This window comes from Harpia harpyja, chromosome 12 (assembly GCF_026419915.1).
Source record: "Harpia harpyja isolate bHarHar1 chromosome 12, bHarHar1 primary haplotype, whole genome shotgun sequence".
NCBI lineage: Eukaryota > Metazoa > Chordata > Aves > Accipitriformes > Accipitridae > Harpia > Harpia harpyja.
Genome location: NC_068951.1, coordinates 42,403,395 through 42,428,553, shown reverse-complemented (window position 1 = coordinate 42,428,553; position 25,159 = coordinate 42,403,395). Strand labels below are relative to the sequence as shown.

The window sequence follows — 25,159 nt, the reverse complement described above, 5'->3', positions numbered from 1 at the left end:
ATGTCAATCTACCGGAACCTCTGCATATAGATGAGCCCTAAGAAAACACAGGCTACAGTCTGTGGAAGACTGGTTAGAGCTATTTCTGATGAGCTTGGAAAGAAACCTACTCTGTGACTCTAAATCCAAAGCAGGAAGCTATACATATGGCAAATTTCCTGATAATACCTGGTCTAACTTTAGACGGTATTACTCACTGCAGATTAGTGCTTTTTACACTGCGTCAAATGTTCTACCGTAATTGTTTTTTCTTTCTTTTTTTTAAAAAGGTACAACATACTCCACTGAAAGAGCCACCAAAATACATGTATTTACCATATTAAAGGTTTTCTAAAGATTTCAGGCAAATGTTTTAACACAAAAATTCAGAAATATTAGACATTTTTCTTTCTACTAGTATAAAAGCATTCCTGCTGCAGGTGTTTCTCAAAGGCAGAGAACACCAGGACCACCTGAAAGGCAAAGGACTCGGATCTCTCTTCATGATGCTGGCACTGCTCTCTCATGCTGATTACTACCACTTCTGCATCTCTAAAACGCTAGCAGTCTAGTGTGGATTTTTTGATCAGCTGGAAATATGTAACTCTCAAATCTTTCCTCAGGTTTTCTTAAAAAATCCCCCTGCTAAATCAACTGCTAAATCAAAGCAAATTTCCCATTGTGCCTCTTGAAATTTTTTTGCTGCCCTCCAGGCTTCAGTGGAATAGCGGTTTGCATTTTGGACTTTCCTGCATTTCATTCTTGCCCCAGTGGCATCTGAATTTAGCATGAAATCTGAATGAACCATTGCCAGTTTTTGCTGTTAAGTCTTACGCGAACGTTTTGTGTCCCATAGCCCACTGAGGATTTTTATTTCTGCATTTAAAGACTAGGACTTCACTTGTGAGCAACTGTGTGTGCATGCGTGTTTGTGTATAAATACATTTATCTAAACATATTCCTCCTCTTACTGACTAGCAGACTAAATTGAAAGACATATGACCTAAGAAAGCTGACTGATAAATAAATTTCTTTAACACAGATACTTAATCAGCATCTCTAGTTGGGATGATCCCTCTCTTCAGACACTGCATCTCTAACTGAACAGCAGGAGGATTACTGTAGGTACACAGACTATGTCACAGAAAAAGAATTAGGTTGCATTTACTTGGGCCATTTGTGGTAAAATAATTGTGGCCTTTCTGATAAGACAAAGCAAGGACCATTTCTTGGAAAACATTTATTTATATATATAAAATCCTGCCATGGAAGAAATATGTATTTAATTTCATGTATATTTAAGAGTACCAACTGGATCTTAATGCATCACAAAGAAAGAAAATTTTCTTCCTTGCAAGGTAGTCCAAGGGAGCAGCTACTTGTGAGCATCGGTTGAACGTGTCGTCACATATTGAAGACACTGTATGGGGTTAAGTGTTCCTAGAACACGGTAATACATTTTCTCCTGATTACAAGCAGAAGATGAGGGCTGTAGACTTCAGTGCAAAGTTTTTTATGTAGGACAAAGCAAAAAGCAGATGAGGAATAACATCACATTAACTGAAACAGGCAAGAGTGGCTAGCAACAGACCGCATCTGAGACACAGCCTGCTACAGACATCTTACATAGCTAGAGAAAATCTCAAAATGGAAAATATTCAAATGAAAAAGTACGCATGAAAAAAATAGCACATTTATAGGTGTTTGGAAGTCAGTGTTGTACTGGGAGGCCAGAGTAACTTCACAGCTGGGGTATTCATAGCAGTGACCACTCCCGCAAAGATTTAATCAACTCTGCCAGCTCTGCCTACTGACTGGAGATTTTCCATGTGCAAAAGTCTTTTTATAACATCCTGAACTTCAGCGTTTGACCTCTATTTTGAAATGTCTTTTTCCTAGTCAGTCACCCAATAGATTTAAAGATTTTGCAAACAAATAGGTGTTTGTGTCACAGGACAGATGAGATCATTTTAAGTAATACACTACACTTATCAGTTCCTTTTTCTCTGTTTTAGCTATAGATAATATTTTGAGGTCTATTTGAATAGCAAGACTATTATTTTTTCTTTACTGAACTGCTGAACACTGAAGAAAACTGCTTGTGTCCAGTCAAAATACTGTCACATTACAGATGAGTTCTGTTTCAACTTCTGGTTTTGTTTCTATGAAAAAAATAAGATTAATTCAAACTATTTAAATTTCTTTTTGCAGACAGACTTGCTCTGCTAGCAAGTATCCTTCAGTTTGCATCACAGCTGTAATGGTCATTCCCAAAAAGTGTATTTCCATGTCTCTCAATCTTAGAATAAGATATTTTCTTGCAACACAACTGCTCAACTGATAAATTAAAGAAATGGTCTCATCTTCAGCATAGAAGAGTCTTCCAACCAGAAGTACACTGCTGTACAATTTCTCTGCAAAGTGGTTCAGAAATTAAAAAAATAATTATCATCATATTTTTTGGCACAGTAAATAAAAATCAAATTCAGACTGAACAGCTGTAGTTATTAGAGATTAACAGCCTTTATAATATGGCAAAATTTTCTCTTCTTTTCTACCTTGTCTCAATATGTAAAGAATTGAAAGTCAGTCTTTCAAACTTAACTTCTCAAAAAGAAAATGTGCACTGAACTCTGGAGGACACCACTGCAACAATATTTACCATGGGATGGTCATTACCTCAAAACCAGACTAACGCATTACAGGGAAAACCAATTACTTACTGGGATTGAGGAAGATCAAATAATCACAGAGCATGAGTATGACTATATCCAGGTTTTAAAAACTGCATTATTTCTCTAAAGAGAAGTCATGTATTAAGATGGGATTAATTTAAGATGGGACTAATAAATCCCATAATAAATACAATAATTATTTTAAAGGGTCATGTTTACAATAGGTACTCAAAATATTTTGAAAGAAAAATGTGGTTTCCGCAATGAAAAAAATTAGTGAAGCGAGTATTTGTATATCACCATTCCATTTCAATGGCAGATACAATATACACAGCAAATGCTCAACCTCTGACATGCTAACACAGCTTTACAGAGGTACTAAAAAAACGTTTCCTGTTTTTTCACTTGGAACAATTTAAAATAACAAATCTTCAAGACCCTCTTGACTAACAGAGACCTAAACACCAATAACGCTCACAGATTCTTCATATTCTAGATGGTCTATCTTGAATTCTCCATTCCTGACGTTTGGCTCTGATTAATTTTGTCCATGAGCAGCTGTAGCCTTCAAATAGCAAATTTTCAGGCAGACCTCTTGCTCTTTTTCAGTTGGTGAAATAGCACAATGTTTCTTTCAAGTATTCTTACTTTTTGCTAAAGAAATCTCTACCTTTTCTTTGATATGCAATAAAACTTTGTTAATTGGGTTCTCTCTCATACTTTACATGTTTCATGGCCTCTGTTTTCCTATATTAGCACACATCACTTCAACAGTCTTTGAACAAGTTCCCACAGAGCGAGACTGCTGTCCACCAAAGGCGTTCCTCTGACATAATAAATAGTTGTCATTCCAGTCATCTTCTGCCAGCCAAACAAGGGCTGAAAACACCATCTGGGAGAATCATGGGAGGACAGACTACTAGTCCTGGACATCCTAACAAAAAGCAGAAATTAATTTGATACAGCTGCACAATGCTGCAGTTCTTGTCCTCTTTTTGGTCTTCCTCATGTCTTTCCTTACATACTTGCACATGCTAAATCTTTTCTTTTTTGGTCTCAAAGTTCTGTTTCCATTTCATCTAGATGAATGCCTTACAACTAAAGAAGTCTGGAGAACTTTAATCTGCAGTGGGAAAGGCAGCAGTCACATCAGGATTACAACCAGGGAGCGATGAATTATTCAGCCAACATAAATCTACAATTTTTACTGTATGGGCAATTTAAAAAATTAATGAATTTCACTTTTAGGGCAGCTTTAAGCAACCTTTATGAAGTGGGAGCAAAAAGTTGCTCCAAACTCTCCCATCTCCTCCTTTGTTAAATCCAGTCTGCATTGACATGGCAAGGATTATAGGCAAACCATCTCCTACAGTCAAATCATGAGCAAGTTGTATACCTATAAGCAATGAAGGAAAAACATCACTGATCTTAAACTCATACATGTGTAAGAACAGGTTTCATTTTAAAGAAGAGCTCTCTTAGCTGTTAGTAAAAGTCTATTAAATATACTTTCAGGGTATGGAACCTTTATGGTTATTATATGCTTTCAACTTAAAAACAATAGTAACATTTTGGAGTCTGACCTCCTACTGTTCACGTATGCACTACGACCAAACATGCAGAATGTTTCTCCCCACGCTTGACTCATTAAATGAGTATGTATGCAAATTTCTTCTCCAGAAAAAAAGAATCATCACTAACTCGGATGAAATCCAGATATAGTGCTGGATAGTGCTTTGCAAGCTTCCCTATTCATGTTTCAAACCCATCTAAATCCAGATTGTCAAATTCAGATTGGAATTCAGTTTTCAAGACAGGCTATAAGGATTTAAAGCCTATACTTAAGAAGCTGTATATAAAATAACAAACCCCAATATCCATAGAATGAGTAATTAGCACTAAAGTCTCTCATATAGCAGAATCTGAAACAGCACTTGATTATCTTCTCTTACTAGCTAGAAAACCCAATTCCATCCTAATGAACAACAATCTGGTTTCACGCACAAATACCAAGTATCAACTCCTGCAATAGCTAACAAATATTTCGTTTAAGCAGTTAAACATTTCAACTTTTTTGCTGGGAAAAGTGAAGACAAATTAAGTAGGTTAGATGGAGACAGCAGAAGATGCATTTATACTGAAGATAATCTATACTACTGTGCTGAAATGCTAATTTTAAACAGCTTCTTTGCATATTGCTAGCATGTGGCTGTTGTAAGGTGGACACCCACACAGGCTAACTTTACGCATCTTTATTCAGTCTCAAAGAGTGCTGCAACAGCTACTCAAGTCACAGTACTCAAACTAGTTCAAACAAGCTTGCACATGCCACAGTCACATACAATTGTGCATTCTATTGCAATATTTGTCCTCTCCTTAAGAAACATTTAAAACGAGCGTTAAATCCATTATAGCCTCAGGCTTCTGTACAACCTGCTGTTTTTTCCCCGATTAAGAACTCACAAGGCAAAGCAGGAGCTGGCTCTCTGCAAATCTTGAAGTACATTATCAAGGTGCACTGCAATTACAAGAGAGATACCGATACCCAAGACTGCAATTGTACTCTTATATCACCTCTCAATCCAGCATGGGAATACCTGATGTTATGAAATGCAAAGAAATACATTAAGAGCCTGTGCATCTTGCTCACAGAGTAGCCATCTTCCCTTTTTCACTTTTGTCCCAAACAACAAATAGCTCTTCTATCAAGAGCTTTGGAAACAACGCAACTGGAAACAAAAAAGGTTGATGAATACCTAAGAAAACTCAGAAACTTCTCTTTACAGCTGTCCACACACACAGATATTTTCATGTTGTCACTGCTTCTGTCTGGGCTGGTGACGGTTTTTGTTTTCATTAGAAGGTCCTGAAGAAAGAGCTATCCAGCTGCAGGAACAGTGGTGCCCATGATTATTACACACATACACAAGTGCACAACAAAGCCAACCTCCATAAGTCAATTCAGTACATGGGTCCCTCTTGATCCTTGTTTCAACCTTTGTTTTCAAGCTGAAACAGATATTCTTATCTTTACCAGAATGAATCAAGAAACAAATGAATTGATTTTGTTTTTCTATATAAAGGAAGGGAAAAGACTTGGCTTGTTTCACTTCTATTTTTTAAACTTTCCCTCAAATCTCACTTTGGACTGGTGAGATCTTCAGTTTCTATTCTTTGACAAATTAAGAAGTCAAGCTCTTCTTATGCTGTAAATAGTGTCCCATAACGCTATAAATTCTGCTAATGAAAGACGAAGACAGGGATAAGAAAGCCTGCACTTATGCCTCCCCTTTCAGGTACATGCCCCACAGTCACCAGGCTCCTGACAGGTATGTGAGGTATGCACCAGGCAGTTAAGCCCATCCTTACTTTGGTCCCTTTGGAATTCAGCTGTAATTTAAAATAGCTCTGCTCTTTTCAAGTTCATGCAAATAAGAGATCATTAACATGTTTACTAATTCCAAGTGGTTCAAACAGTCTCAAATACTGAAAATTATCACATTTGAAATAGAAAGGTCACAGAACAGGGGCAGGTCAAGGCAACATTGGCCTCCTACTGAAGCACAGGGAACACTGATAACTCCTAAAGCAGCCCGGATCCTTCTCTAATTTATCAACCTAGAGCACCATAGCTATAGAGTTACAGGAGAAACTGCAGAGCACTTACTGAGAGCTGCCAGTGCTACACCACTGCTGGAGTTCCCTCCAGGCATCTCTGCACCTGTGTATGCCCGCATGAATCCGGGGACAGAGCTCTCAAAATCCAAATGCAAATTGGTACTCGCACAAACTCCTGAAGTACATCGATGGGAACTGTGCTCCCCAGGACACAGGCATCTGCAGAGATACATTAGTAAAAAAAGCTTGCCTGGAGTGTTTTGACTCCTTTTCTTCTATAAAGACAGTTTCATGACAGGCTCTCGAACTCTGACATTTGAATAAGTTCTTGGGTATTATGGATGAACAATTGAAGTAGAGAAGGCACTGGTGATGCATTTTGAAACTGTTTATTGGGGAATCTCTATTCTCTGGCAGCTCAGGACCTGGGCATTAGCTCATTCCTACCACTAATTACTTCTCCCTACAAAATATTTACATATTTGCTCCTTTTGAGCACTCATCATCTCTTTTTTTTTTTTTTCTTCAGTATCTCACTAATTCTTACTGCACGAAAAGAATGCCTGTAGGTTCTTTCCAGTGGTGCAGAGTTGTTTAAGCTATAAGCTTTAGGCAATAGCAAGATCCCTGTTCATGTAGGGTATAAGTGCACTTTCTTCGTTTGGTTCATTTGATTTCCTCTCCTCATGTGGCTATACAGAGGCACGGTAAGAACACGGACACCCCGCCCCCATTTTAATTCATTTAATTTCCTTTTATTGTTCCCAACTCATCCTTCTTCACCTTGAAATGCCCCTCACTGCTAAGGGCAATTTTCATGCGATACAGCATTTGAATTCAAGAAAGATCAGGCGGTCTTAAACGTTTATTAACGTTTGAAAGTCAAACCCAACAACACTTAACTAGATCTTCTGGGGCATTTTCATGAAAAGAATAAGAACTCCTATGTTCCCTAATTTAACTTTTCTTTCCTTATTTAAATCAGAAAACACTACCCATATTCACTTCCAGCCTCCACATTGCTGCTGTGTTCACATTCCCAACCTCTTAGAAGCATCTCCTGGATCAAAAGCAGCAGCTTCCAGAAGATTTTAGTCTTCCAGGGCATTTATTTAACTCTCAACACCAGAAAATTAGAGAGAAGAAATACAGTACTGCCTCAGGAACCCACGCTGCAACACCTGCAGCAGTTAAATTGCAAGCAATAGATTGCTTGCAGTGACTCTCCTTTATGTTGCTCAAGAGAGTACAAATTATGCCAAGTTTTCAAGTCTTGCCATTAGCTCCCTACATGGAAAGACTCTTGTTGGCAAAGAAAGGGAACACCAAGTCCCACTTTCAGAGAAGCAGGTGAGCACAGAGATTATGTTCAGCTTCTCACCCTACACAGAGAAGGGCTGGAAGCTCTGGGGGTTAATTCAGTTAATTGGTTATGTGCTTGGGTATCCTGAAACTGCCAGGCAGACCCCCTCCAGCTCCAGAAATGACTGATGAAGTACCAGACCCACAGGTCATGCACGTGATGAGCTCGTGACATTCGCAGTGAGTTTCAGCTATCAAATCAGCCACTGGGATTGGGAGTTCACTTAACAAGAAACCAGCTGTGCTCCTCACCCTTGCCATGCCCAACAGAGCTGGTCAGTGACCAGCTATGTCCAACAGCTGGCCATTTTCTTGCACTCATGCCTTGCTATTCAGATCACTTTTTAAACCAAAAATTCTCTTTCACAACAAAATGCTGAAAGAATTAATTTAAAATATGACGAACAGTAGCACAGCACTTGCCCCAGGTTCAAATCAGGGTTTCTCACAGTGACAGAGACACGTCAGTAACATTATTTTGGCATGAAAGACGACCACTAAGTACCACGATACCAATGTGAAATAAGCATTGATGCTGCTGGGTCTTAGGTGCCATTACTTTCTCGATAACCACATCAAGAAAAGAAACCGAAGACTGCAAGACCCAGCAGGCAGGTGATGGTGTTACATTAAATAATGGAAGGCACACAGTTATCAATGTTGGTGTCTGACGGAGAGAAAAAAAAGGAGCAGTTGCACCTGGGAGAGAACAACTATAAAGTTCTATTTTCAGTTGTGTTACTGACTTGTATCAGATCAGCCAAGTAACACAAGCAGAAATTTAAGCCTGTAAAATGATCTGAAAACACCTGTTCACAGAGGTATAATATGTTTTCGTGACACACTTTTGAAATACTTTGAATCAGAAGCACAGTGAGATCAACTTAAAGCCACTGTGACAGACAAAATGCTAAGTTTTCAATTTGTATGTAAAAAAAAAAAAATCTCAAACAGTGTTTGTCACTGAAACTGTATTTAGCTCTCCTATCAATTGGGAGTACTGGGAAACTCAGCAACAAAACATTCCAGTAAAAATATCTTTCTTCACTATAATAGGTTTGAGGTTACGGCCTTTCTTATTATTCATCAACATGATTTTCATCTTCCTTCACAGTCAGGTTTTTGCTTAATAAGAGATGCACAACCCACATGCCAAAAAAGCTTTTAAAACCTACGTTTGAAACAACTAATTCCAATATGCAGCTGGATACACTTTCTTTTGGCTCTTCTGCCATGGCATCATAATGTTGTTTACAGATTATTAGAAGCAGCTACCTCAATTGCCAGTCTTGAAAGTTTACATTAACACTTCAGAATATACAAACTCCAACTCATGCAACTTAAAAGTGTAGAGTGCAAAACCCACACATCCCAAGAGATACTCTAATTTACTCTGAGTATTTTTCTAGTCATCATATGCAGACCTGCAACAAACTAGTATGCAGCTACTGTCTTGAGCTGCTATATGACAGTACCAGGCAGACCAGCACTGGTCTGTACAAGGAAGCAGGTAAGTTAGATAAAAGTTGCTTTTTTAAAAAAATTACCTTATTTAAAAACAAAACTATTAGCAAAATGTATACCTCAAAGCCTGAGAATGTAATCTATCACCTTAATAAAATAACTAATTAAAATAATAGATTAGAAACAGTACATACTTACCTCTGAAGGTTGAAGAGAAATAAGAGTTACTGAATGGGTAATATCAAGGTACCACCTCCTACCAGAGCCACTAGGACAGAGCTTCTAGGACACAGCCTCTGAGCAGATTTAGATGAGGACACCAATACTCTAGCAAAGAATACCTTACAGGATAATACGTTCTCCTAAGCAGAAAAAAATGCAGGGATTTTTGAAATTATTGACTATCTTATCATCATTCTCTTTGAAAAGGTGGTAGGTTAGCTTGATCAGGTAGAATTACCTCCAATTCTTGTCTGTCCTGCTCTAATTCAAGTTATAACTGGAGCCTGGGGAGTCGGTACCTGACCTTATCATGGACAGTCCGGCCACCGAGTTCAGGTCTCAGGAAAAGATGCTTGATAAGAGGACCTCCACTACAAAATCAACCTTAAGATTCCCAGAAGTATGTCTCAAATCAATTCACCCTCCAGGGGCTTAAAATGTTGCATACAATTAGTTGTAGATGCAAATCATTCAATAACTTCTAACAAATGTAGCTGCATTATTTGGCCTCTTATTTAGTTTTTTGTTCTGCTTTTATTTACAGTTACAATATCCACACACACAGAGGGGGAAAAAAAAAAACCAACCTCACCAGAGAAAAAACTGATAGTAAATACCATTCTCCTTTTCAGAAACAATACAAAATAAAAATAATGTGAATTGGTATATCAGGATACATCATTGCTAAAATAAATACTAAAGCAAAAAAAGAATTCAGGTTGATTTAAGTGTTTGTCAATTTAAACTATCACAGAAAGTGCTTATTTAAAGCACTGATTGAAATAATTCCATCCTGGAGGCAGGAGATTGCTCCTGCCCTCAAAGTTAAAAATAATATCACCATTAACCTCAGCAACAATTTTCTAATTGCCAAAGATTACAAATCTTTTATGCAACATTCATCCACAGAGAATTCAATCACTCTACTTTGCCTTCCAAAACCACTACTGTAATAGTAGTCGTAAGGCATGAAAGCATAAAACATTTTGCAAAATGAAAAAGTCTGTCATACCCATCTCTTTGTAAATTAATGCAGCACCTCACATTACTATTTATGCATGAAACACAAGCAAGAAGAGGGGCTGCTTGGAGCTCTCCTCTGACATGTCGATGCCAATTGGCACTACGAAACAGGCAGCTGGTCCTACATTTTGTTCTCTAAGTCCTGAGCAATAAGGACTGTCAAAACGTGCCAGCAAACCAGTGACCCTCAGTAGAAACAAAGAGGGCAAAGTTTAGTTTTCAGAGCATCCAGAGTTACAAAACTGTTAGTGCTCTTTCAAGAGCCATAAAGAAACGCTGCCAAAATGCACACTCATGCTCTCTGTTTCTCTCAAACATGCACAGAGAGAGATAAAACAGTATTCATTCTAAACCACAGAAATAACCCTTACACATACATCTCTTGGGTTTTGGATCTCAGGCAGTATATAAACAATGGTACATTGAAACTGATAGCAGTCTTCCTATGGCTGCCTGATGATCTTGCTAAGACAGTTTATTATTAAATATGACCAGTCTTACAGCAATCTAAAATTAAGGCAAGCTACGATGCAAAAACCACACACTATTCTCCCTTTTCTCCTCTACTCACATTCTTGTCTTCAAGTCCCAAGCTCCACTTCTTGTCTCCCTCACCCCCTTCCTGCACTGGAGTCCCTGTGCCTTGTTATTCCAGGAAGAACATTGGATGCTTTCAATTGCATGGCCAGAAAAGGTAGCAACTGCTTTTTTTCAGGCAGTTAGTAAAAACTTAGTTTCCTTGTCATGGTTTAGTTAACTGCATCTCCAAGCACAGAGTGCAAGGCCACTCACCTTCACCACTCTCCAATGGGAATCCCAGCAGCATCCTGCCCATAGACAAGTGGGCTTAGTCCTCACATCAGCAGCTGTGATCAGGTGTGCTGAGCATCATGATCCCAGTATCAGGTGATCATTATCACAGGCCTTGCACAACAAAATCTTGTTTAATCTCGATTATAGGAGAACACGAGTTATAACACAACCATCTATGTGTACTCTAGTCCTACGTATGACTTCAGTCAGTTTGGCCTCTCCCAGTTAATGCCACTTCAGGGAAATGAAACTGTCTCCTTCCCAGAGTTGCTGCTTCTCTCCTCCTTGTGAGTTACAGACTGTTTTTATCTACTCTGTAGTTATTTTCCTACTTCTCCCTGTGTGACTTCCCTTTTCTTCCATACCAATAAAGGGCCAAACTTAGGATGATCAGGAGTAAACGTCTAATGAATACACTAGCTTTGTTCAGTGGGATCATCCAGACTCTTGTCCAACTTCCCTGCTTCTCAGCAGAAATAAACCCACTGTAACCACACAGCATATATTTCAGATTAAAAAAAACATTAAAAGCACTTTCTATGTCCTACATAGTGCCCTATACATCTCTAAAAAGACCTAAGTAATAATTAAAAAAAAGGCTAGAAAAATTAGAAAAAAAAACATTCGCACTCAAATGCAAGAAAGTAGATGAAAGCTCACAGGGTATAAACATTAAGAAAACTAAGGAGACAAGCATGTTTTGTCCTCCCCTTCCTCCTACTCCGACACTAAGTTTCCATTCCTGAAGCACACAGCTTTGGATAGACTTTTTATTTAATGCTGATCACAATCAGGTATTTCAATATCTCAGCTTCCGTGTGTGTTTAGAGGAAACATACATTTCAGGGAATGTTTAGGCAATTCTCTGGTGCGTAGACTACCTGCAAATAAATCATGTTCCCATTTAAAATGCAAGTTTAAAGAAATGCAAGTGAGCCGTGGCACACCAGAGAACTATATTATGGGCCACGCACTTTCACTTATGAGAAGAAATGTTTCATGCCCTCCAGCAGTTTTCTATCTGGTAGAGAATGAAATAGTAAAGAGATTTATTACACTAAAAAGCATATTGATTGAAAGCAGTACTGTATGACACTTTCAGATATTATAACAGAACTTAATAAAATCAAATGTTTACCCCCGAAGGGGATTTTGAAAAAAAATAAGCCTTTTCAACATTTATGACAATGAGAAAATTTGCAAGGGATAACATTTTTAGCGCTGAAAGTAAATGCAAATAAATGTTCATTTCTCCAGGGGAGCTTTGAGGTTTGTCGACATGACGTGCTATGGATAATTGCATTGTGGTTTAGCAGTTAAAACACGTACTTTGATTGTCTGGCTGGAGATGTCAGCTGCTCACACAGCTGTGAATCAGACAAGGTCGGAGATGATGAGAGCCAGCAATGTTTCAGCATCATAATCAATTTGTATCAGCAGCAGTAGGACTGGTACTCTGTGCTGCCACGCAGCTCTCAGGAGTTCGTTATGGCACCCAACCGAAAGAACGATGCTTCTTCCTCTCCCCTTGTCTGCTTTGCTTACCACACGACAACTTGGACCCTGCTCTCCCGGGAGCCTGAGCCCCTGTCCCAGCTCAGTGCCATATGTAACCACCTGACGGCTACTTTTCTGCAATTACTTTTCTATAAGAGTAGAAAGAAAGGTAGATTTTTTTCCATCCAGATTATTTTATGGCCTGCAAATTACTCTAGACCTGAAAACCTAGTCTTAACAAGTACTTTCTGCTCTTTTTATTTCTTGAATGTGATCAAGATAGTTCACTTTTACCAGATCAGGAACAGCTTTGCCATTTAAATATCAGGCCTTATGGCATAAATGGGCAGTTATTTAAACTACAATTCACACACTCTCACCAGTCTCCCCAACTTACCCTGACTCAACTATTTATTAGTATTCTGGCATCTGCAAACCTTTTTTCTTGTAAACGGCAATGAAATTTACATTCTTTTAAAGTTATGATGCTTTCAAATGAAATCTCTACATTTGGCAGTAGGTTTTAAACTGCTTTAATAAAAACACTAGGTGAAGTGTTTAACACTAGCTAAACAACAGGAGTAAGAGCACACAAACAGCCCCAAAGAAATTCTCCAACTTGTTCAACTACTGATTCTGCATACAACTTACAGTGGCCAGGAGATCACAAGCTGTCTGTATGTACATCTTTGTCAGGATGGAAACTTCCTTTTGGACTTGCCTTATCTGTTGTCTTTTTTGTCTTATTACCTTCAGGGTGAACTGAAAGGCTACAGGGCTAATAAAGACAAAGGGTCATTAAATCTTCATGATCTTCTTTTACATGGAAGATCTCTTGGGCTGGCCATGAGCCAGAGAAACTGGTCTGTCCAGCTAGACTAGTATCTAGTAACAGAGTCACCACTGGTGAACACTGATGACAACATGAACATGACTAGGAAGTCAGCAGCTCAAGGAACTGATAGTTATAAAAGCTGTTTTAAAGAAAAAGAGCCTCACTCATACCTACTCCCTATTTTGGAAGGCAGTGGCACAGGGCATACATTCCCAAAATTGTTACAAAGGTTTTCAAACTGGGGCACGCACGCACACACCCCGCTAGGAACATGCAGATCATTTTAATCAGCACGGATGTGCCACACGGTATGAGCAGCAGCAGCTCACATTACTGCTTGCCTTTGGCATCCTGCCCGAGATGCAGGCTGAGCACCCCAGCGCCGCTGCACAGCTCCTCCTGGGTCTGCTCGGGTCCCAGCACACGCAAGGACCTAGCCGGTGCAAAGACCCAAGGGCTGGCGTGGGCAAATGAGCGCAGCTTGTTGAGGTAGAGCATCCCCTGAATGGATGAAGGCGTAAGGTTCATGGGATGCTCAGGTATAAAAGCATGGTCACAAAATTGCCTGGACAGCAGGGGACATGGGTGCATGAGTGAGGAGGCTTGCCTTGTGGGGCCACAGAGTAGGGAGGATGGCAGTAGGGTCCAAAGGGTGGGTGAGTTCGCTTAAACTTTAAGGTTTTAACAAACACTACGGTGAAGAAGTGGAGCTAGAGGCGTATGACTTTCTGTGCATAATTATAGCAGCTGCTGCCCTTAAACTAGTTTTGGGAACTCTCCTTTCAAGGGCATAGATCCAAACCAAAGGGCACTACAGGAGGAGTATATAAGCATTTTGTTCCTTTTTTCCAGATCTATCAGTATCTAAGCTGTGCTTAAAGTGAAGAGCAAGCCCTGAACCTCGAGACCCCCAAAAAATTAGTGCCAGATACCTTTGGACTGCATTTCTGGGTCACAAAACTTGGCCAATCTCACACATGACCATTTCCAAAGAGATCAGCATGTTCAAAGGCTCCTGGGGGTGGGGGAAAGGTGCGGCACTGCCTGTAGTTTCTTCTGTAAAGCCAATACCTATTTGCTGAGGAAGCACGCTAGATGGGCCAGATGAAGAGGGACAGGGCTGAAGAGTCCTGAGAGCAAGGGAAAATTCAGACGTGCCAGATCCAGTGCATGGGAACCCAGCAACTAGTACGGGGCCTTCCTACAGGGCCAAGACCGCTGTAGAGAATTGCAGCAAAAACTAGACAACAGCAAAACAAAGCATCCATATGCCAGGAGATGGTTTAAAAAGTGAAACTGCCAGAAGCCCATACTCAGTTTTAAGGAACTATTTACACCATAAACATTCGGTTCTCTAACAACAGGGAGGAAGGAGAAATACTGGTCCAAAAGAGCTACTGAAAGCATGACACTCAAGACAGTGCTAGAACAATCTGCTGTTTTAACTAACCCCACATGACAGAAGAATCAGAATTTTCTTTCTTTCACACTGTTAAACACAAAAGGTCCAAGTTCCTGGCCTGCAGAACAAAATTGATCAAAATCCTCCTGCCCCAAAACTGTATTTAAATTTGTTTATTATTGTCCAGGTTGGACACTAGGTTAAGCAGGACTAGCTAACAAGTCTTCACCATCGCCTATGGTGTGTGGTAAGCAGTATCAGTAGCACAAATCAGCACATTTTTAAGCTATTTAAGAAGTTGCTCATTTCTGAGGCTTGATCTGTCTTTAGAGATTGCTTATGTATCTAAGGACGTGGCCCCAGCAGTGCTAGCGCAGGGTATCAAGTTAAAAAGCGTCAGGCACTCTGACAACTGTGGTCTGAACATTCTGGTTTGGTAGCTGTGAAATATCCTCCCCATCTACAGTGATGGATAAGCTGCTGAGCATCAACCACACAGCAAGAGCATGCACACAAACACTTCCTATGTAGTAGTCAGAGTTACTCAAGTTCACGGAGAAACTGAAATGACTTTCATAATCTGAAAGCATCGAAGAATCAAAATTGATTTAATTAAACCAGTGGCAATCAGTTGGCTGCCTGTGTGGCCAAACATGGAAGCACCAATCCAAGCTAAGTTGGCAGACTACATTTAAAATTAATTGACTTTTTGATTTTTATAAAAATTGAAAAAGACTCAATTCTACATCCAATGATACAGCTGTGAATGGCAGCGATAAGAGTTCCTACTTCCGATTACATATTTTTACCCCATTTTAATCAATTTTAAGTCACAGTTTTGTACAGCAAATAAGCATATAGTGTAGACCTAAAAATCAAATAAGCATGGTTTTGTAGGGTGAAAATCATAACCCTGTAGCATGATATCCAAGAATCAAAACTTAGATAAACTAAACAAAATGACAGAAATGTCCCTATATATCGTTTGGGCTTATATTTTAGGCCACTTGTTTGGAATTTATAAGCAGATTTGAGACTTGCGTATCAACATGACCTCACCTATGTAAATATTTATTCAAACATTTAGGCACTTTGCAGAGGATTCTAGATTAGAAACTGAAAGAAATTACTATAAAAGGAAAACCATCCCAGCAGTTTCTTTTTAAAAACTGCAAAGCCTCAAAAGACTTCACCTTACAACTAGGCTATAAGACCCATAAAAACTCAAAGCTGTTGTTTGATTTATTCTTATATTTTATAAAATCTCAAGCCATTAATCCTTAAAGGCCTTTCCTCAAAAGTACGACAGATGAATTTTCATCACTAAGTTTGCTTAAATAGCAGAGGAACAGGTTTTGAATTAGAATTAGCAGATCTGAATAAATTTAGAAAAAAAACCAAAATTGTTAGCCTTCTCTTCTTTCAACACAGCATAAACACCTTCTGCTATTCGGTTCAGAAACAAAGAAAAAAAGAAAAAAAGCCAAAGATCACCAAAATAAAAATATTAGCTCATTAGTTCATATTTGGTAGAAGGCAACCATTATCTTCCAACTGTCTGCTACCATCTCCAATTAAGTGGAATAAATTTCCCTCATCAATGCCTGAAAAGATGCTCATCATCATAGCACAACCTACACCCAGGTGAGTTCAGGTCATCAGTTTGTAAAGGGGTTAAAAATCACATTAAGTGGTATGAACACAAGTGTACAGACACTGTGTCCTCTTCTGACAGAATGATTTACAGCTGCTCTGCCCATATCCTCACGTTTGGTAAATTTACGGTAGTTTACCCCTTCGCCTGCACTCAGGACTAAGTCATCTCATATTCATTAAAGATGAACAGGCACACGAGCTGTTACCACGGTATGCAGCATTTCAGAAGTTCCCTTCCCAACCTAACCTCGTGGCAACTTGTTTGTTGTGGCGGGCCTGAAGATGACAGCAAGTTCACCCCAATGAATCGGGGAGGAATTAATCATGCTTTCAAGTACCTGTATTTTAAATGCACAGCAGGCTCATTTAAACACAGCTGGCACAGTGCCCTCTTCTCCAGGCCTTACCTCAGCATTCACGTTTCCATAGTCTCAGACAACACTAGTAAGGACTCTCACCATTATCTTTTGACCTTTCCCTTTTTTTTTGTTTTTGACTTTGTAAGTTAATCAGTAACCAGAGACTTCTGCCAACAGTTCGTGCTACTGATTTCAAGGTCCTGTGACACACAAACCCTTATGTGATTCCATATGTGGTTACAAACATTAGCCATTTATAGAGCAAATTCCCTCTCTCCTTTCACATTTAAGGTCCCCAATCTTTCCCTGCACTATGGATAAACATAAAAAGGTGTATTCCACATACTGCAACACTATATCAGCAACTCTAAAAACCAATTATATCATGCAAAATGCTCTTATCCACACCTACAGATCATAAGGAACAAGCCTTGCCATGTTCCTATTTAAGGCGGCTAATAGAAATAAAAAGAGCAAGACATTTTTTATGAAACATTTACTGAGCTTTAATTTCCCACCATCGTTATCCACATCAGCGTACGACTGAAAACAAGCACAGGCACCATATAAGGTACTATCTATTACTAGAATTATTTTTAAAGTCTTCGCCTCACAGTGTTAGGAAAAAACAATGATACGCAACATAGCCATAACCATAAAACTGCAGATGGTAGCTGAGCTACTTTGTTCTTGTCTAATACTGAAATCTCATTAAACTGAGTGCTTAAACCTTAAATATTTGAGAAAGGAACCTTTCAGTAAACGCTAGTTAAAATAGTTAAATCATTCTGATTAAGCATCCCCCCTTTCCTTTGCTCAGCTTTCAAGCTTATTGTTTGTTATTTGATCATTTATGTAGTTTGCCACTTCTCAATCTTCCACTCTAGACAGCCCCAGAACTTCTAAATAAAGGAAAAAGGGAAGGGGGAGGGGTGTGTGTGAAACCACTCAAGCCATGTTTAAGCCTTATGAAGAAGTTGATGAGGGGAAGAGACAAATACTTTCTTCTCTTCTTTTTTGATTCTGAGCTAGATCACCTTGAAGACTCCTTTGCCCAAAGTCATTCAGTGAGACAACAGGCAGAAACTTCATTCTTTCTAAGTCTACTTCTCTGCCCTCTACCTGTTCTGCATTATTATTATTACTCAATCTTCAAGAAACAAACTAACTTTTTATAAAAGGAAGACTGCATGACACACCATGTATCCAGTTTTATCTCTGAAATATTATTGCCTTTAACAACTAATTGCAGCAGCAGCACACCAAATTCCTAGCTGTAACACAGAGCATTTATAATTATTTTGCTTATTGTTTTCTCATCAAGCCAGCCACAAAATTTAAGTAAATGGCTGCCAACCTATTCAGGCTAAAACTGTAACACGGGAGAGGAAATGACATAACAGAAACATAGAATTTATGCAAAACATTGGCAATATTTAAGCAAAACTCAGAAATCTTCATAAATTAGCACTACACATTAATTCATATTACTTGACTCATGCTTCTCTATCCTTCCACTTCAACATGATATGACAGGAAGTAATTAATGGAGACACACTCCCTTATATATAGCTGGAAAGAATTAATCTAGCATCTCATTTGTGGTATTGTCTGTTTGGAAAAACAATTTTTCCTCATATAGAACAGTTTGTTTCACATGTAACTAGAGATTAGCAGTTCTTTGTTCTTTAAATACCCATAAAGAAATTTAATGGGAGGCCATACAGAAAATTTAATCTTCACAAAGGCTTTGCTACATATATAGGTAAAGTGTTCCACAGAGTCATTTATCTTTTTAAAAAAATAAAAATAAAATAAGACATCCAGAAAACCAGTTCAAATACAGACCTGACATTTAGTATTATGTACTATGGATTAAATAAGAGCATTCATTTTTGCTATTTCTTTTCCCTCCCCTCTTTTCTACTCAAAACTACAAAACCTGCTTAGATTAAAACCTATTTTTCATGATTTATTTTTTGCTGTATGCACAGCACACAGTTCATGCTCTTCTGATCAGTTTTACATAAAACCTGAAGCTAGAAACTAGTTATGTCCTCAATGATCAGGCACTTATTTTTGAAGGAGTAAAGGCCACTAAAAACACCTGGGGATTTCATTAGAAACATAAATAAGAGAGAGTAGATACACACATTTTTTAAATATTAACTTTAGTAAGGTTTGGAGAAAGATCTGCTAAACGTTTCAAAATGACAGGCCTCATATAAAAGCCTCATATTTTGCCACTGAATCAATCAGAGCAAGTTCTGAGGAATCAGAATACAAAAGAAAAATGCACTTCCCACAGATCCAGTATTATCATTAATATATCTTACGGATGTAATTCCAAGATCCACAACAAAACAAATGAACAAAAAATGTATCTAGGGCACATTCTTATCTTTTAGCTATTCTCTGTGTTAGTTTTGGATTATTTAATATACTGAGTTTGCAATCAAGTGTAGGGCAAGATGCATACATGATACAAAATTAAAGAAAGAAATAAGATCCCCCTTTCACAATGCTAAAGTCTAAGAGTGTATATCATACTTGTATCTGTAACAATCTCAGAATGCTGTTTAAAAACATGAGACACATATTCCTGCGAACTTGTTTTGGCTGATCAGTTCAGACAAGGAAAACTGTCAGTTTAAACAAAAGGGAAGAAGGCAGAAGACAAGAGCACAAGCACCTTCCGTCCAAAGCCTCAGAAAACTAGAGAGCCAGATGTACCAAATACACTGATCAGAGCTAATACTCCTTCAAGAGAAGATGTGTACCAGTTTGCGATGCATACACATTTCTACCTGTATTCCTCGAAGGGCAAGGAATAGTGAACTGGCACAAGTATACCAGTAAGAGTTGGCACAGCTGTGCCCCAACTGAAATCAGACATAAAAAGGAAAACAGGGTTCAACCACGACCAGAATTTTTTATGAAGCCGACAACTTTCAACATCCAAAGCATGTGCGTTATTTTAAAGGGGGCAAAACACTAGACACCATGAGACAGCAGTAGGACAGACGACCCCTTTACAACCGTGCAGGCAGCAGAAGAGCAGCTTTTTGATTATGTGCCTAAGGCCTGGATTTTTCAGGCAGCATTTAGAGGTTTAGAGGGGCAGCAGCTGCCATCCCTGTGCTTCATTAGTGTCTGGTCACTGCCAATGCTTTTCTAGGAAGGACTCTGACTCATTGATCTGTGAAAGCAGCTGGAAGAACACCCAAGCTCTCTTGCTGCCTTACCCCTCCTCAGCAGCAGCACTCGTGAAAAACTTCAACATTTTCTCTCCCGCTTCCATCATCCCAGCCAAACCCGTAAGGTTCTCTCACACCCAGCGTAACGGTTGCTAGAGCTCATTTGTCACACAAGGACAAATTCTTTGTCCTTTTCCACAGTTAAGAAACATGTGCTTTGTGCTATGCAAAAAGCTACGTGGCAGCACCACAACCCTAAATGAAGAGGAAGCTATAGTTTCAACATTTGTCATCTGTAATAAATGAAGTATCCCATCAAGCTGTAAAACTAATTAGACAGCACAACCTAAAGGAAATCACCCTGCTTAAAAAAGTTACGAGGTTAAACACCAGAAAGTTTCAAAATGACAGTTTTCCTGGCTTTCCACTAGAGAGGGGGCAAGTATGACAGCAGAGTTGTAACCACTTAAAAACTACCTGCAATTCACAAACACGATACTCATTCTCAGTGACTCGCTGGTCCTCACTTGAGAGTGAATTACTGCGAAGACACGTTTTACGCACACCAGCTTTGAGGCTGCACACACGCCTGCCTTTAAGAGGACTCCTCTCTAAGCACTGCTGATGAGCCCAGCTCCTGACAGGAGGGGGAGACCAGCCCTGTGCCAAAATCAGATCACACCACACTTCGCTGTAACAAAAGATGACTCCAGGGAGTTTGTGCTCATCATCATTATTCCACGCACGTAAGAGCCACCTCCAACGGCTTTTACTTCAGTTAAACCTTTACTACTGTAAAGGACAGAGGGGGTATAAACACACTTCTACCGCGCCTATCGTGGAAGGGGTAATGAAAGATAAAGGGAATGGCGTATCTCTCAATTCCTATTTAGAGACAGACTCCCTCTCCCCCCTCCAAGAAGCAAGGACCCCCCTCCACCCCCCGCCAAACAATGTCTCAAGATAACCGCACAAACCTGGTGGGTGAGAACACGTCCATTCCTTGCCCTGTAACAATCTTTCCCCACCCTCCCTCCCCCCTTTTTTTGTTGTGTTTTGTTTGGTTTTTTTTCCAGCTGAGCACTTGCCTCTCCTCCATGCCCATCAAATATCCCGAAGATGGAGGGGTGAGTCTTGTTCACCAGGTCAGTGATTACTTCGAACCTGTCCTCCATGTGATCCCTCCGGCCTTGGATGGAGTAGACAGCCACGTTGTGGCTCTTGAACTCCCAGGTCTTGGAGAACTCTGCGTCCAGCACGTCTAGCCCCCCGAGCCTGTCATTCTGCATGATCTCGGCCACCTTGCCCTTCACCATCTTCACCGCATCCCTGCTGGACTTAACAATGGTTTTCACCTCATCCGTGTGGAAGAAATAACTCCACAGGGCCAGGCTGATGCACAGCAAGAACAGGGTCTCCGGTCTAAGCAAGAAGTAACGCATGATCCGACCCAGCAGAGACAGCAAAGTCATTGTATCCTCTATCATTTATTATCGAGACCGTGTATCCCCACACCATGCAACGCGCACCCCGGCGGCTGGGATGGCTCTGAGCCGAGGCAGCGAGTCAGTGCATGCTCCTCCGCTGGGGCGCAGCCGGCGGACGGGCGGGCGGGCAGCGCCGACTCCCGCGCCCCGCCGCTCCCTCCTCCCGGCGGCCGGCCTCGGGGGGCCGCTCCGCGCACCGCCGCTGCCGGGCGGCGGCCACCGGCGCGTCCCGGCCCCGCGGAGCCCCGTCCCTCCCGCGGGGGGGGGGGGGGGGGGGCGAGCCGGGCCGCCAGGAGCGGCGAGCAGCGGAGCGGAGCGGGTTCGCCGAGGAAGGCTCCGCCGGCGCCGCACCCCCCCCACCCCGCGGCCCCCCTCAGAGCCCGAGCCCGCCGCGGGCGCCCCTAGGCCGCTGCTCCGCCTCCGGGCCCCGCGGGAGGCCGCCGCGCTCCGCCGCTCTCCGCAGCTCGTCCCGCCGCCTCGCGTCGCGGAGCCGGCGGCCGGCCGCAGCGAGGAGGTGCCTGGCAGGGCCGCCCGCGGGTACCTGTCTCCCGTGTCCCCCCACGCCTTGCGCCGTCCCTCCCCCGGGGCGGAGCGCCGCCGCCGCCGCCTCCTCGCCCGGCCCCCGCCGCCCGACTACAAGCCCCGGCGGCCTTCGCGCGGAGTTGGGGAGGGGTGGGCGGCGGGGCGAAGGCTTCTGGGGCTCGTAGTCCGGCGGGGGGCCGCGGAGCTGGGCCCGGGGAGAGGCGGGCGGCGGTGCGGGGCCGGGCCGGGGGGGAAGGCCGGCGGGGAAAGAGCGGCGCAGCCCGGTCAGTTGCAGAGAGTCCGGGCTCTGCTCGGGGCGTCCCGGGGCAGCAAACGCTCGGCTGCAGCTGACCGTATTTCAGAGGCCCGGGCGACCCTCTCCGCCACCCCTGCTTCTGCTAAAAACCCTGGGCAACCGAGAAACAAACTGGTGCTGTCATTCTTCCGGAGGGTAGGCTTACAAGACTGTCAAGTGGTCTCCGGTTACATTCAGGGGCTCGCAGGTGAAGGAGAACCACAGCAGGAATTTCTCAATGATCATTAAACTGATTGTAGAATTTGCCTAGACGGCATTTTAACGGAGAAAAGCCCCAATACTCAAAACGTGTACTCCCTTTCTCCGACCCATTTCTGTAAGTCGTAGTTTTTCTGCTAACTGATAAGCAATGAAAATTACAAGCTGTGACTGTGTGAGCAGAAGTTTGCTAGAATATAAACAATTCAGCATAGTGCCTGAGCTGCAAATGAGCTGGAGTGATTTTCAGCCAGCTGGCAGGCCGCGGGTCTGAAAACTGACAAAATTCGTCAACCAACCTCAGAGAGTATGACAGCTGATATAATAGTCAAGCACGTAAGAGTGGTGTTGAAAACGAATTAGCAAACCACAAAACCAGCCTGAAATTTTGAGTGAAAAATACAATAAACCGCCTTTCAGCCAAGGCTGAGTGTTCAGATACGAGCCTTCCAAGTCTTCCAGCAGCTCCCACTTCCTTAGGACTTTTGGTAACATCGAAGTCACACATAAACCTACGTAAACTATTGTTTTGCTAGTTTTTTCAAAGATCAGCTTAAGTAAATTACATAAACCCAAACCCAGTTAACCCAAAGTTAATAATTTAAGCCTTTTTGTGTCCGATTCTTACATCCGACGCTGAGAAGGAGGCAAGTTAATGACAGGTGTTGTAACAATGATACTGCTTTAAATCTTAGAAGTACGTAACACTTTATCAGTATTTCAAAGGACTATCCAAAGTTGTACATTTCAGGCCTGAAGAAACTCTTACCTTTATCTTCCAGTCTGTCACTATCCGCTTGAGTTGAGCTGCGGGGTCTTTACCTGAAAGGCCAAAATATGCACCCGTAAGTTTGGTAATACAGTAACAACACAGACTTTGCAGCATCTGTAGCTTATCATGCTGACTGAATAGCTAATTTAACAAGTACTGCTAGGAAACATCAGGCTAAACGTAACAAACAGAGAATGAAATAAGTTGCACCAACAAAAACAGTATTTTTGTTAGTACAAACTTTGTAGCTACCTCTGGCCTGAAGCTTTTTGGTCAGACTGAGTCCCCATTTTGTGAATAGAGCTTTTCCAGCAAAACTTCTCAGTTTAAACAAAGCCTCAGTTTTGTTCTGTCTAAACTGTGTCTTAGCACGCCTGGGACACTTGCATTACAACACAGAACCCTCAGCACAGTCAGTTTGTCTTTGTGCCCTTAGAGAGCTAATTTCTTCTCCCTGGCTTTTTGCTGTATCTGCTGCAGCAACTCCCCTTTGAGTTGTTCATTCTACTGGCTGGAATCCGTATGTGGCCCATAAGCAAAATTTGCTCTCTAATGATTGTGTTTGTTTTTAGTAATAACTGTATCATGGCTTCCTTTAATTCTATTTAACTTTATCTCTAATGAAAGATAAAATAAAAGTAAAAATGTGGAGAATACTGCTCACTACCGCCAACTAATTAATTACTTATTTAATCATCATTTTGATGAAATATAAATGTGTATGTACTGTCAGGGAACAGTGACTTGTATGAAAGTTGTGTTTCGCTGATGGCAATTTCAATTCAGACTATGGGATTGTGAAGTGAAATAAAGTGGTTTCAAGCCAAAGAGTGCACAAATCACTCTTCCAGCCACCAGCGTGCATCTCCTCATTGTCATTTCAGTTGCAGAGGCCTGGTATCCATACACCGTCCAACAACTTTCTCCAAAGAAAGAAGTACAGGATCCTCTCTGTGCTAAATGCCCCCAGGAGCAGATGCCTTGGAGCAGTCCATTAGCAAAATGATTATTGTTGCCTATCTTCCATTGCATTATACATATTTTATACTGCAAGAGAGCTTGAGTCGATTCCAAAAGCATCTCGGCTGTGAAAATGTGATCTGAAACACTCTGCAGCTGCAGAGTGTCTAAAGCTTTCCATTCTGAATGGGAGACAGATGAAACAACAGGGTACAGGCAAAGTCTTGCTCTGCTAAACAGATGCAATGGGGTAGCAGTTGTCATCGTGATAGGGCCATCTCAGAGTAATCCATGTAAATCCTCAGCCCTTGAAATGGAACTGTCCACTAATTAAATGCTAATAATGCCGGTATTAAGTACAAGTTCTACACAGCTGTACCATTAAGTGCAAAATTCAGAACAACATTGAGACAGCCCAGTGGTCTGATCCATAGTGAGCCAAAAAACCCACTTACGGGATTCATTATGCACTCCATGGCTGAATCCTGCACTGCTTGCTCTAGCAAATCTCCCCAGTGGAGAAACAGACTTCAAAATCGAAGCAAATTATTTTAAACACTGGAAATCAGTAATAAAAATTTCATAAATATTTGTCATGTCAGTTGTTATTAAAGGATTTCCTTTTGGTTTTGTTGGGGGGGGGAACTCTGACTTTTGTTCATTTGTGAAAGGAATGAAAATCCATACTAAGTCAGCTTCACAAATAAACTTAATAATTGTATACGATGTAATGAGCTGAGCATGTGGAAAAAAAAACATTTCTTGCTCAACAGCTCCTCCTACTGCTTACACGTAGCATGAA

General features: G+C 41.0%; 1 protein-coding gene across 2 annotated transcripts in view; it reads right to left on the bottom strand.

The window, feature by feature from the left end:
• The window catches only part of PPM1L (protein phosphatase, Mg2+/Mn2+ dependent 1L), a 103,364-nt gene extending 79,531 nt beyond the window's left edge, over positions 1 to 23,833 (bottom strand). Inside the window, exon 1 of one of the 2 annotated variants that reach the window (XM_052802915.1) lies at positions 23,395 to 23,833. In XM_052802915.1, the coding sequence (XP_052658875.1) occupies positions 23,395 to 23,511 (117 nt within the window). In that variant the 5' untranslated portion in view covers positions 23,512 to 23,833. Of the gene's footprint in view, positions 1 to 21,186; positions 21,854 to 23,394 lie in introns of those variants that run through there. The other variant, XM_052802914.1, reaches the window with a different exon arrangement.
• Between the last annotated feature and the right edge of the window lie 1,326 nt (positions 23,834 to 25,159).